Source organism: Staurois parvus, unplaced genomic scaffold (genome assembly GCF_062004578.1).
Source record: "Staurois parvus isolate SC_StPar_1 unplaced genomic scaffold, SC_StPar_1.0 ptg000169l, whole genome shotgun sequence".
NCBI classification, from domain to species: domain Eukaryota; kingdom Metazoa; phylum Chordata; class Amphibia; order Anura; family Ranidae; genus Staurois; species Staurois parvus.
The window spans coordinates 7,191,426-7,205,645 of NW_028317965.1; the positions used below are offsets into that span (position 1 = coordinate 7,191,426).

General features: G+C 41.3%; 1 protein-coding gene across 3 annotated transcripts in view; it reads right to left on the reverse strand.

The window, feature by feature from the left end:
• The window catches only part of ASB3 (ankyrin repeat and SOCS box containing 3), a 279,122-nt gene that overhangs the window by 55,298 nt on the left and 209,604 nt on the right, over positions 1-14,220 (reverse strand). For 2 of the 3 annotated variants that reach the window (XM_089676462.1, XM_089676463.1), the window contains exon 8: positions 13,124-13,369. The exons of the other annotated variant lie outside the window; for it this stretch is intronic. In XM_089676462.1, the coding sequence (XP_089532588.1) occupies positions 13,124-13,369 (246 nt within the window). The remainder of the gene's footprint in view (positions 1-13,123; positions 13,370-14,220) is intronic. 3 annotated transcript variants of the gene reach the window in all.

The following is a 14,220-nucleotide window of genomic DNA, read 5'->3' on the forward strand; positions in this document are numbered from 1 at the left end:
TATAAATGTAAGGACAGAGGTAAAGAGAGAAAAAAGGAAGATCAGAAAGGAAATTCTAGAGTTGGTGAGGAAGCATGAGGTGGAAATAGGTCTGGGGAGGAAAGTTCCCTTAGAGCACATGGGAATGGGGTTGACTTGAGGTCAAGTCATTTCAGACATTAGAGATTTACCCAAAGGAGGAATTAATTCCAGTAAAACCAAGTTTTACACTAAATATTGTGTCCACTTTGTGACAACAGGACAAGGTCTTCCATCTTCCTTAATCCCTCCGCCTTTGAATTTTTTATTTTTTGCAAGAATTTGGTTGTAATCCTGGAGTACCTTAAAAAAAACCTGCCATTAGGCTAATATCTGCAAGCTTGAAGCACCTGCGTTGAGGACCACATGACCAAAAGGAGCTGAGAAAACGGTAATAAAACTAGAGGAGAGGAGGGTAGAACATTTCTTCTTCCCTGTAATTTAGGATTTACACAACCGCCAACATATTAGAATACGAGTTCTTGGCAATTTTATTCGATGACGGTTTAGAAGGTAGTGTATAATTTGTGAGCTTATCAGGATTTTGCACATACTGTAGACCTTGTTGTAAGCTGATGTGTTCCTCAATTACGCCTTCAGGAAAGCTATTCTAAATACAAGATATTTAACTTTCATATAAATCATGAAAGACAGCCCTAAAAAGCAATATTGCAGAAAAGCCATATGACAGCTACACAGCAAGTTTAATTAGTAAACATTTCATATTCCATTTGAAACACTTTTTAATTTGTTTGGCGATTTTTTTTTTGTCTTGCCCACTTTGGCTGACTTGCAAGTATCTTATATATAATGCCTGTCTTAGGCCTTTTCAGGATATCCAATTTGTAGATGGTATTGTGACAGGCAATTATTTCACAGAGTAAATCTTTCTAACTTCAAACTCTAATTTTTGTGTGGGTATATTTTGTCACGCTTGAAAATAATGAGAACAATCACAAGTAAATGCCATGTCTACTGCTAGCTGATTAGGTGCTTTCGAGAATGCTGAGCTGCATTTATAAAACACAGCACTTTAAATATTACAGCTGTAAAGTGTTTATTAATATTTCCTTTTTGTACATGTACAGTGCAAGATTTAAAAACGTGTTATGAACATTCAACCTTAATCTAAGGACATAGGGTTTTTGTGCTGAAAATATGACGATAAATAAGAGGTGATTAAAGTGGTTGTAAACCTCTGAAATGAAAAATGAACAAAGCATATCCTTCTATAGTGTGTGCTTGCCCCAATCCAAAGCACCTACATTCATTTGTGTCTGCTCTGTCATTCCTCTGCTATCTGCATGAGTCACTTCTGACAGTCTATGCCAACACCAAGCAATACCAAAAGATGGTGCTGCCCCCACTCCAGCACACAGCAGGTGAATGACCATTTCCGCTGTGCATGTTTCTCTATGAGACTCAGAGGGTGTGTCCTTTCCTTCCACTCAGCTTAGATTACACTAATGATAGTCAGCTCCATCTAATGGCCATAGTTGAGTATCTTCCTGGTTGAGGTATTTGAGGTCAGCAGATGGAGCTGAAAATCATAGGAAATAAATATACAAATTAGGCGAATTACAGAGATTATTTGTGATGTGCAAATGCTGGAGACATGTGCATAGCATTTTTTTTTTTTTAATAAAATAACCAGCCAATTTGCAATCCATGTGTGGCAGGCTTAAGGTTGAACCCAAAATTTTGAGTTGCCACCAGAACAGCAATAGAAGAGAGATCTTCAAATAGGAACACTTGTTTCTGTGAAAATTGTCTAAGAGGGATATCTCACATTGGAAAGATGTATCTTCTCATTTCCTGTTAAAGTGATATTAAAGGTTCAGCCTTTTTTGTTTTAATAACAAACATGTCATACTTACCTTTTCTGTGCAGCTGTTTTGCACAGAGCAGCCCCGATCCTCCCCTGCCAGTGCTCCTGACTCCTCCCCCTTGTCCAGTGCCCCCAACAGCAAGCCGCTTGCTATGGGGGCACTGGTGCGTGCTTGCTCCTGAGCCATGGCTCGGCCTTGTCCCCCTGCTCTCTCCTCATTGGCTGGGATTGTCAGCAGTGGAAGCCAATGGTTCCCACTGTTGTCTCAGCCAACGAGGCAAGGGAGACCCGGAACAGCCAAGGCTCCAGTGCATATCGCTGGATCGAGAGGGGGCTCAGGTGAGTATTAGAGGGCAATAACAAAAAGCCTTCAGCCTTTACAAGCAAGTCTACAAGACACTGAAGTGAAAGGAAATCTCCCTAATGAGATGAAGATGGCAAAAAGCTGACAGTGGTTAAAACTCTCCATTACTCCCTATCCAAAAAAAAAAAAAGTTATGCCCTTTCTATATACTATATAAGAGGAACTTCAGTTTGTTTTTTGTTCCTTAAAAGTTTGCAGCTACAAATACTGTAGCTGCTGAATTTAAAAATCGGGGGTCAACAGCTGTCTTTCCACAGCCCGCCCTTCTTATCTATGTGGGTCCCCACTGCTGCCATCTTGGATATGGGAGCCAGCTGTGGCATCTTGGGGAACAACAAACGGCTCCCCACTGCGCATATTCGAGATCATGTGGTGCATCTTGATTGGTCCTGTAGCCTCCTTGAGAATATGACGTAACCCAGGAGGCTGTGGGGCAAGGGACACCATCCTTACCTAGGTAAGGATTGCGGAAGTGGGAATGGGTACCAATACAAATCGGTGCTTGTACCCTTCACCCACCAAAATAACCTATAAATCAGGTAGAGGCTGGGGGGAGGGAGTGAACCAGAGGGACTTCACTTTTTCAGAGCAGTTCCGCTTTAAGCATTAGGAGGCTGGCGTCTTTTCCAGGAGGCCTAGGGATATTTTACCTCCAAGAGTCCTGCCGCTATACGGTTAAGTATTTTTTAGGAGATAGTTTGGGTCAGTGTTAGTTTTCTAAGGTGTAGCTCACATGTTGGAAGTAAGGCAGTTAAGTATTAGACGGAATTTAAAGAGTTTAAGGCTCCCTTGAGGACTTAAGTATTGGTGGGGTGGTTCAAATTTAAGGGTTTGCTTGTGATCCCCTTTACAGTAGCACTCAGACTGGGAGGAGGGGCAACATTAGAAGCCAACAAGGAGTGTTGCATACACAGCAGCTGACAAGGAACATGCTGACAGCAGGAGAGGCCAGAGGGAGCAGATGGGTGACATGCTGCTGCTCCTACACTGACAAAAGGAAAGAGAAAGGAGGCGCCCATCTAAGTGCAGTGATTAAAATTGTATTCAATGGTAAAAGGATTAAAAACACTCACAATAATAATAAAAAGACAAGCTCATCTGTGTGCAAGGGGTGACCATTCCTCAATGTCCTGCAGGTACCACCGGTGGAATAGGGGATGTATGCAGGGCTGATGAAGATGCGTAAAGGCACAGTGGGGATCTATCCTGCAGAATGATGGTACAGTGAGGCCGATTCAGTGGCGTCTGTACAGGAAGAGACCACAAAACCAGCATAGAGCACACCGGCGGAAGTGACGTCACCAGAAGAGGCGGATGGTCAGTAGGTTCAGGAGACACAGACGTGGGACAGGCAGGCTTTGCGCTCGGAGGCTCTAGCTCACGGGTGTCAAACTGGCGGCCCTCCAGCTGTTGCCAAACTACAAGTCCCATGAGGCATTGCAAGATTGACAGTTACAAGCATGACTCCCAAAGGCAGAGGAATGATGAGACTTGTAGTTTTGTAACAGCTGGAGGCCCGACAGTTTGACACCCCTGCTCTAGCTCCTTCTATTGGCCTAATGGTACTGGGAGCAGATACAACTAAATAGAGGGAGATGCTGTCAGCGTAGGACAACACCGCCCAGAAAGCATTTAAATGAGCAGTGCCATACAAAGGGAGCATAACTTGTTGAGAACAATAAACAGAATGAATATAACGGATGCATAAATAAATATATGAGCACTGTGTCGCAAACGTGCACACCAGAGACTGACGCAGTCCTCCATTTTGTTAAGAATCTCCATGTTGTCCCTCATTTTTCCCCCTTTCCTCTCTGTTAATCCACAGGGACATATGTGTGTTGGAAGGGTCACAGGCAGGCTAGAGCTCGGCAGGGAGCCCAGAGCTATAAACCACCTCTCTGAGCAAGGTGCCTGGCTGTCTGAGCAACCTGTGCCATTTAACACCTCGTATAAAGATAACGGAGGCTTCCCAGGAGTTCAAGGCATTCCAACAAAGCACGATAAACACTTTTCAAAATCCATTTTCCCCTATTTCTCATATCTTGGAATATGAGAGACTTACATAAAAACCAGACATATCGTCTGATTGGCTAAATGAAGACGAACAATTTGATGGGTCAATCGCCTTGTCTCGAATACATAGGAAAGCCGAAAAATAGATTTTGTGAACCGTTCAGTGTATAATTTCATAATTCATATCTAATCAATCCTCAGAAGTGTCTGCATAATAATCTACCCGCGGGTGGAGTGTCACTTGTGCATAGGAGAAGTCATGAGCCAAAATATGAACTACACAAGATTTTGGCTCTAGTTTAGGTCCACGCCCAGACCTCCATGCCCTACACGGGGTATTGGTACTTGACTTCAGAGACACCCCCTGCTGGGAAACTACAAATTGGGCTGTCAGGCCTAAGAGAAGGAAGTTGAAGAAGTCTCCCATTTTAACATCAGTATCACCTGGGGAGACCCGTGCCCTTTCACTCCGAAACTTGGATCTGCCAACCCAGGACTTTGGCAAGTACCTTAACCCTTTTACCTCTCTCTGATATCTCTTTGCTGTGCTGTTAGTCTCTGTATATATATATATATATATATATATATATATATATATATATATATATATATATATATATCTTAGTTACATCTTTTTCTGTAAATATTTTTATTGCACCCGTTTGACCTTTTAGTAATAAATCTTTACTTCTGAAAGTGTTGAACTGTTTCTATAGCGCTTTATTGCAATTTACGAATTTCTGCCTCTAAAGACAACGCTACTGTGTTTGTTTAACCCTCTGTATAATCGGCCTGCAGTGACCGTATTATGCAGACAATTATCTCAACCATTATACTGTTTTAGCTGATATCGCTGAGTTTCCCCTTTCTCTGTACAAAAAGGAGGTGGTGGCAGTGTGAAGAATTAATTGCGTAATTAACCTGACCCAGTAACAATCGCTCAGGCTGCCGGTACATCGATTGTGGTCCAATTAGCTGGAAAATCGTTGTGCAGGGTGCAGCTGGGTGTGGCATTGTTACGCATGTGACATTGCGGTGTCAGATTGGCCAGTCCTTCGGTCACGAGTTTGGTGAGAAGGTCAGGGGTCTGACGCTGTGATCTTGACACACTGATGTTATGAACAAAAAGTAAAAGGGAGTATATAGAAGATATGTGTACATATGAGTATATATAAAACATATTAACAATATGAAATGTGTATGGAACTAAAAATTATGATAAAAGTCAAATTCATAGATAATCAGGATAAACCTTACACAGGATACTGCTCCTACACTGTGCAACCACAGGCTGGAGGCAGGAAGATGATCTGGCTCAACTGCAGCAGAGAAACCTAGGTCACCAACCTGGCTGTAGAGTACAGACTAAATCTCAAAACTGAACGGACAAAAATACAAAGCCCTTCCCCCTGAATTATATTAAATGTGAATTTCACGGTTTGCCTGCAGTTCAGTAACTGACAATTGCCATTTGGGTATGTGTATAAAAAAAATAATATCCCTTAGCCCTGGTTCACATAAGTCAGGTCCATAAATATTGGGACATCGACACAATTCTAACATTTTTGGCTCTATACACCACCACAATGGATGTGAAATAAGACGAACAAGATGTGCTTTAACTGCAGACTGTCAGCTTTAATTTGAGGGTATTTACATCCAAATCAGGTGAACGGTGTAGGAATTACAACAGTTTGCATATGTGCCTCCCACTTTTTAAGGGACCAAAAGTAATTGGACAGAATAATAATCATAAATCAAACATTCACTTTTTAATACTTGGTTGCAAATCCTTTGCAGTCAATTACAGCCTGAAGTCTGGAACGCATAGACATCACCAGACGCTGGGTTTCATCCCTGGTGATGCTCTGCCAGGCCTCTACTGCAACTGTCTTCAGTTCCTGCTTGTTCTTGGGGCATTTTCCCTTCAGTTTTGTCTTCAGCAAGTGAAATGCATGCTCACTCGGATTCAGTTCAGGTGATTGACTTGGCCATTGCATAACATTCCACTTCTTTCCCTTGGTTGCTTTTGCAGTATGCTTTGGGTCATTGTCCATCTGCACTGTGAAGCGGCGTCCAATGAGTTCTGAAGCATTTGGCTGAATATGAGCAGATAATATTGCCCCAAACACTTCAGAATTCATCCTACTGCTTTTGTCAACAGTCACATCATCAATAAATACAAGAGAACCAGTTCCATAGTCAGCCATACATGCCCACGCCATGACACTACCACCACCATGCTTCACTGATGAGGTGGTATGCTTAGGATCATGAGCAGTTCCTTTCCTTCTCCATACTCTTCTCTTCCCATCACTCTAGTACAAGTTGATCTTGGTCTCATCTGTCCATAGGATGTTGTTCCAGAACTGTGAAGGCTTTTTTAGATGTCGTTTGGCAAACTCTAATCTGGCCTTCCTGTTTTTGAGGCTCACCAATGGTTTACATCTTGTGGTGAACCCTCTGTATTCACTCTGGTGAAGTCTTCTCTTGATTGGTGACTTTGACACACATACACCTACCTCCTGGAGAGTGTTCTTGATCTGGCCAACTGTTGTGAAGGGTGTTTTCTTCACCAGGGAAAGAATTCTTCGGCCATCCACCACAGTTGTTTTCCGTGGCCTTCCGGGTCTTTTGGTATTGCTGAGCTCATCAGTGTGTTCCTTCTTTTTAAGATTGTACCAAACAGTTGTTTTGGCCCCGCCTAATGTTTTTGCTACCTCTCTGATGGGTTTGTTTTGTTTTTTCAGCCTAATGATGGCTTGCGTCACTGATAGTGACAGCTCTTTGGATCTCATCTTGAGAGTTGACAGCAACAGATTCCAAATGCAAATAGCACACTTGAAATGAACTCTGGACTTTTTATCTGCTCATTGTAATTGGGATAATGAGGGAATAACACACACCTGGCCATGGAACAGCTGAGAAGCCATTTGTCCCATAACTTTTGGTCCCTTAACAAGTGGGAGGCACATATGCAAACTGTTGTAATTCCTACACCGTTCACCTGATTTGGATGTAAATACCCTCAAATTAAAGCTGACAGTCTGCAGTCTGCAGTTAAAGCACATCTTGTTCGTTTCATTTCAAATCCATTGTGGTGGTGTATGAGCCAAAAATGTTAGAATTGTGTCGATGTCCCAATATTTATGGACCTGACTGTATGTGGTTCTGGCGGTCTGCGTTTTGCGTGGGCACGAGACCCCATTCATTTGAATGGACTCCCATGCCCCGGAACACGCAGGGAAGAAGTCCCTGCACTTCTGAAAATGCAGCCCGCACGGGAACCTCGGTTCCCAGTACCGTTGCCATTTCCAGTGCGGGTGGCATGCCATTAGAACTAATGGCACACGCCCGCGGGTCCGCATTCCTCTGTGAAGGTAGTGCAGCTGCATGGATTTTTGTGCGGATCCGCAGTGGCACCACCCGCACAGATGTGAACCTAGCCTTCGAGGTGAAAATGTATAAGGCAAAATTTCCAATGTAGAAACTGCTGTACCAAAAATAAACACGCAAGTCTGGAAAAGCTGAAAAAGTAATATGACCGATGGAAAAGAACGCCTGTTTTAAACAATGATAGAATTGAATTATACTTTTCATTATGTTAAACTACAAAATTACTAAGTGAATACACTGGGGCCGATAAAGAGAAAAGCTGGAAAAAAGAAAAGAGGAAACACTGCCACAGATACCCAAAGGAACCAATTAGATAACATGCTTTTATTGACAGATGTAACCCGATTGGGCAGCTGCTCCATTTTGCACTATTTTTTTTCTCAATTCTGTTCCAAGGAATAACCATGTAATTTTTGTTCTGCAATGAACATTTTTTGGAGGTTGGAATAGGAGTGATAAAAAAACTGTGCTTTTTTCCATTATGAAAAACTTAAAGAAATGTTAAAAGATTAGAAATTGTGTAGATATTTTTCGTCTCTATAAGGGGTGGATGTTGGGACAGCATGAAAAAAGGCATCTTCAATATCCCTCGTCACAGTTTAACACTCAACACACACGGTCATAAGCAGCAAACAAACCATTGCCCAAGAATGGAAATCCCCATCCCTTAACTTCACAGAGGTTATGTCCCGTGTACAGGAAACCTTTATTAATTACTTGCTATACTAGAAGACTATATATATATACTATACTGCCTTGTTTCTGCTGAACCTTGAACTCTGTGACTCCCATGAACTTTCTATTTAAGCTATATCTCTGCGCTTCCTGTTTGCCTGATTATTGTGCTCCCTCCAGCCAATATCTCGCTTTTCTCACTTACGCTGCCGTTCATATCTCCGCTACTACTCATTACTGACTTTTGGCTTGTTCCTCAACTACACTCCTGCTAAATCCCAACCTGCGACCACTGTTACCGACCTTTGGCCTGTTTACTGACTACACTTCTGCTCTATTCCTACCTGCTTTATTTGGTACTGAACCCTAGCTTGTTCTCCTCGGTGAGGACCGCGACCTGGTCCTAACACACAACTAAACCCATCTCCACCATCAGAATGAATGATGAACACCAATTAGTGCTTAGACTCTGACCAGGTAAGGCTGTGTCCTCTGCCAGGGTGCTGCTGCACTTATCCAACTGGTTGGTGAGAGCCTTTCTACTGCTACAGCTACTGGCATTTGAGCCTGACCCCGATTATGACAGTCTGAATGCTGAAGTAGGGCCACAAACCCACCATATCTTCCCCTAACCCAGTCCTCAAATAAAATTTGGGAACATATTTCAGAATTTAGTCCTACATGGGTAACTCATTTGGCTACTTGGATGAAAAAACATCTGCATTACTAAATAAGTCTGGTTGAATTTATCACCTGACTGCTTTCTGGAATAATGATGGCTTTTTATATCTACTTAAATCAAGGACATATGTGCAAAATATAGGTTATCATCTGCATCCAACAGATGTGCAGGATTTAGCGTAGCAGGTAAGGCAATTGGTATTGAAGTAACACTGCCAAGTGCTGCACAATATTCATTATATATATACAGTCATGGCCGAAATTGTTGGCACCCTTGATATTTTTCCTGAAAATCAAGTATTTCACACAAAAAAGGTATTGCATTAACACATGTTTTGCTATACACATGTTTATTCCCTTTGTATGTATTGGAACAAATATAAAACAGAGGCAGAAAAGCAAATATGACATAATGTCACACAAAACCCCAAAAATGGGCTGGACAAAAGTATTGGCACCCTTAACTTAATATTTGGTTGCACACCCTTTGGAAAACATAACTGAAATCAGTCGCTTCCTATAACCATCAATAAGCTTCTGACACCTCTCACCCGGAATTTTGGACCACTCTTCCTTTGCAAACAGCTCCAGGTCTCTCTTATTGGAAGGACACCTTTTCCCAACAGCAATTTTAAGATCTCTCCACAGGTGTTCAATGGGATTTAGATCTGGGCTCATTGCTGGCCACTTCAGAACTCTCCAGCGCTTCTTTGCCATCCATTTCTGAGTGCTTTTTGACGTATGTTTGGGGTCATTGTCCTGCTGGAAGACCCAGGATCTTGGACGCAAACCCAGCTTTCTGACACTGGGCCCTACAGTGCGACCCAAAATCCTTTGGTAATCCTCAGATTTCATGATGCCTTGCACACAGTCAAGGCACCCAGTGCCAGAGGCAGCAAAACAACCCCAAAACATCATTGAACCTCCACCATATTTTACCGTAGGTACTGTGTTTTGTTCTTTGTAGGCCTCATTCCGTTTTCGGTAAACAGTAGAATGATGTGCTTTACCGAAAAGCTCTATCTTGGTCTCATCTGTCCACAAGACGTTTTCCCAGAAGGCTTTTGGCTTACTCAAGTACATTTTGGCAAACTGTAGTCTTGCTTTTTTATGTCTCTGTGTCAGCAGTGGGGTCCTCCTGGGTCTCCTGCCATAGCGTTTCATTTCATTTAAATGTCGACGGATAGTTCGCGCTGACACTGATGCTCCCTGAGCCTGCAGGACAGCTTGAATGTCTTTGGAACATGTTTGGGGCTGCTTATCCACCATCCGGACTATTCTGCGTTGCAATCTTTCATCAATTTTCCTCATCCGTCCACGACCAGGGAGATTAGCTACAGTGCCATGGGTTGCAAACTTCTTGATAATGTTGCGCACTGTGGACAAAGGCAAATCTAGTTCTCTGGAGATGGACTTGTAACCTTGAGATTGTTGATATTTTGCCACAATTTTGGTTCTCAGGTCCTCAGACAGTTCTCGTCTCCTCTTTCTGTTGTCCATGCTTAGTGTGGCACAGACAGACACACAATGCAAAGGTTAAGTGAACGTCTCTCCTTTTTATCTGCTTTCAGGTGTGATTTCTATATTGCCCACACCTGTTACTTGCCCCAGGTGAGTTTACAGGAGCATCACATGCTTGTAACATTCTTATTTATCCGCAGTTGTGAAAGGGTGCCAATACTTTTGTCCAGCCCATTTTTGGAGGTTTGTGTGACATTATGTCGAATTTGCTTTCTTTCCTCCCTTTTTTTGTTTTGTCCCAATACACACAAAGGGAATAAACATGTGTATAGCAAAACATGTGTTAATGCAATACGTTTCGTGAGAAATACATGATTTCCTGGAGAAATATCAAGGGTGCCAACAATTTCGGCCATGACTGTATATATATATATATATATATATATATATATATATATACACACACACACACACACGCATACATACAGTTGTGTTCAAAATAATAGCAGTCAGACATCACTAACCGGATCAATCACTGTTTTTGGTAGAAATGATATTTCTACATGGCAAATAATTTACTAGCAGGTGTAGTAGAGTAATAGAAATCCAACAGACCCAACAGTCATGACATGCATGCTGCTGATTCTGTGTCATTGAATCACTCATTGAAAGGGGCATGTTCAAAATAATAGCCGTGTGGAGTTCTATTAGTGAGGTCATTCATTCTTTGAAAAACAGGTGGCAATTATTGCCCTTATTTATGGAAGGAAGGCAGCAAATGTTGTACATGCCGGTTACAGTGCATTTCTCTCTGAAATTCTGAGGAAAATGGGTCGTTCCAGACATTGTTCAGAAGAACAGCGTACCTTGATGAAAAAGTTGATTGGAGAGGAGAAAACATATAAAGAAGTGCAGAAAATGATAGGCTGCTCAGCTAAAATGACTGCAAATGCTTTAAAATGGTAACCAAAACCTGAAAGACGTGGAAGAAAACGAAAAACTACCATTCGAATGGATAGAAGAATAGCCAAAATGGCAAGGACTCAGCCAACAATCAGCCCCAGGAAGATGAAAGAAGGTGTAAAGTTCCCTGTGAGTACTGTTACAATTAGAAGACGCCTAGGTGAAGCCAAGCTATCTGCAAGAAGCCCCCGCAAAGTCCCACTGTTGGAAAAAAGACATGTGCTGAAGAGGTTACAATTTGCCAAACAGCACATTGACTGGCCTAAAGAGAAATGGCGCAACATTTTGTGAACTGATGAAAGTAAGATTGTTCTTTTTGGTTCTAGTGGCCGGAGACAGTTTGTCAGACAACCCCCAAACACTGAATTCAAGCCACAGTACACTGTGAAGACAGTGAAGCATGGTGGTGCAAGCATCATGATATGGGGATGTTTCTCATACTACGGTGTTGGGCCTATTTATCGCATACCAGGGATCATGGATCAGTTTGAATACATCAGAATACTTGAAGAGGTCATGCTGCCTTATGCTGAAGAGGAAATGCCCTTGAAATGGGTGTTCCAACAAGACAACAACCCCAAACACACCATTAAACGTGCAACTTCTTGGTTCCAGACCAACAAGATTGACGTTATGGAGTGGCCAGCCCAATCACCGGATCTTAATCCAATAGAAAACTTGTGGGGTGACATCAAAAATGCCGTTTCTGAGGCAAAACCAAGAAATAGAGAAGAACTGTGGAATGTGGTCCAATCATCCTGGGCTGGAATACCTGATCACAGGGGCCAGAAGTTGGGTGACTCCATGCAACACAGATGTACAGCAGTTCTCAGAAACAGTGCGACTACAACCAAATATTCATTAAGTGATTCAAAGGAAAGCAAAATCTTCAAACATTTTTCAGTTTATATAGTGAATGTTTGAGTTTGTAAAGAAGAATACAAACACTGCTAATTTTTTTGAACCGTCTAATATTCACTTTTCTTCAATTTTTTTTTAGAGAAACAACACAAATTTTATATCGTCTATGGCCTGCATTAGAGTTACTGCTTTTACATCAGTTATGACAATTGACTTTTGACGACACTAATATAATTAATAAATCCCTTGTAGTTTTGTATTTAGGGCTTCTGGCTCAACAGGTTGATGCACCATTTATACAACCAAGAACTGCAGTCCTATGGTTTTTCTCTAATGTTATATGATATCAGTATATTCTTTGTCTACTTCACAGACCACGTTCTATGTTACCCATTCTTTGTATGTACTTCTTTTGAAAACACAATAAAATCTTATTTAAACGGAAAAAAAATGATAAGTTCTCAACAAATTCCCCAAAATAATCCAGAGCCAAACATGTTTTGCCTTAAGTCAAGACTTCGTCAGGGATGACATAATAAAAAAATAAATGTGAGAGTCAGGAAAGCCAGACGGCTAATGGCCATGGCTAATACTACTGTAGGGGGTCTAAATATTTCTAAATAACTATGCATGACATATTTAAATTAGTCACTTATACATTTATAAAAATGAATGACTCTTTAGTTATTATGTATAATAAGTATGTTCCTCATTCCTCAATAAATCCATGGCTCTAAGTGACCCTATTCAAGCAAACAACAAAAGCAAACCTACCTGCCGGTTACACACAGAGGACATGAAAGCACTCCACAGTGTTAAAATGAAGCTAGTACAAGTAGAAAATATATAATGGTTCTCACCATGTGGCATCCAACAAATGTGCAGCATCAAGCCCGGCCAGTAGCAAGTGTGGAAGCCATTCTTTGTGATGGCTTTTAGATGACTGCTGTTTATATGCATCAAGTTCGTCCCCAGAGGGCAATGGGCATTGCTGGCTCAGAAAGTATCGGAATAAAGGAAAATTGTTGTATTCTAAACATTTCTGTAAATATGAGCTTGACAGCTTCAGCCCATGTTTTAGGAGTAGCAATGCCATACTGGAGTGCCTGAAAATCACAAGAAAAATTATTTTTTTTAGAAGAAAACACATGTACAAATGTGACGCATATATAATCCTGTAATTAAAAAAAGGTGCATTTTTGGATGACTTAATTTTTTATCTGCCAGAAAGCCAAACCTGCCTTTTAGTGAAGTGATTGTATTTGGTCTGATTCCTTTTTTTTTTTACTATGATCATTCCTGCCTACAGGCTGTATAACATGCAAATATCACCTGTATTGTTTTTAATAGGCAACTGATGAGGCAATTTTAGAGACTATTTCTCTATTTTATTTCTCATATTTATATAGCATTTGCAAAGTGCACAAAGCTTTATGGAATAATTCACGCTTACCAGGGAAAGGAAAAATCCTCCCTTGTGGTGGGTCTGTCCCCACACTACAACGGCTAAATGCTCATCTATGGGACCAGAAAAGGCAGTTTTAGGCTCCGTTCACTCTTGTACAACTCCAAAGTTGCACGACTTTGGAGTGCAACTTTGACGCAACTTTGGATGGGTGCAGCTTGAATACGACTTTGGCTTTCATTAATGATAATGGACAACTGTTGCATATATAACATTCAGGTGCAACTTTCATACGGTTTCTGAGGGTTTTCATTGCAGTCTATGGCACTCAAGTTGCATGAAAGTCGTACCAAAGTAGTGAATGAACTAAAAAAATCCCAGCGCCAATCAACGAAAGTATACAATTATGCAGCTGTGCACCAGTGAAAACCACCAATAATAAATAACACAAAAAACAGCGCAAAAATTAAATACATAAAAATAATCACAAATAAATAAATGTCTGTGCAAAAATATATATATAATATTTCAAACATAAGTCCTTATTTTCCC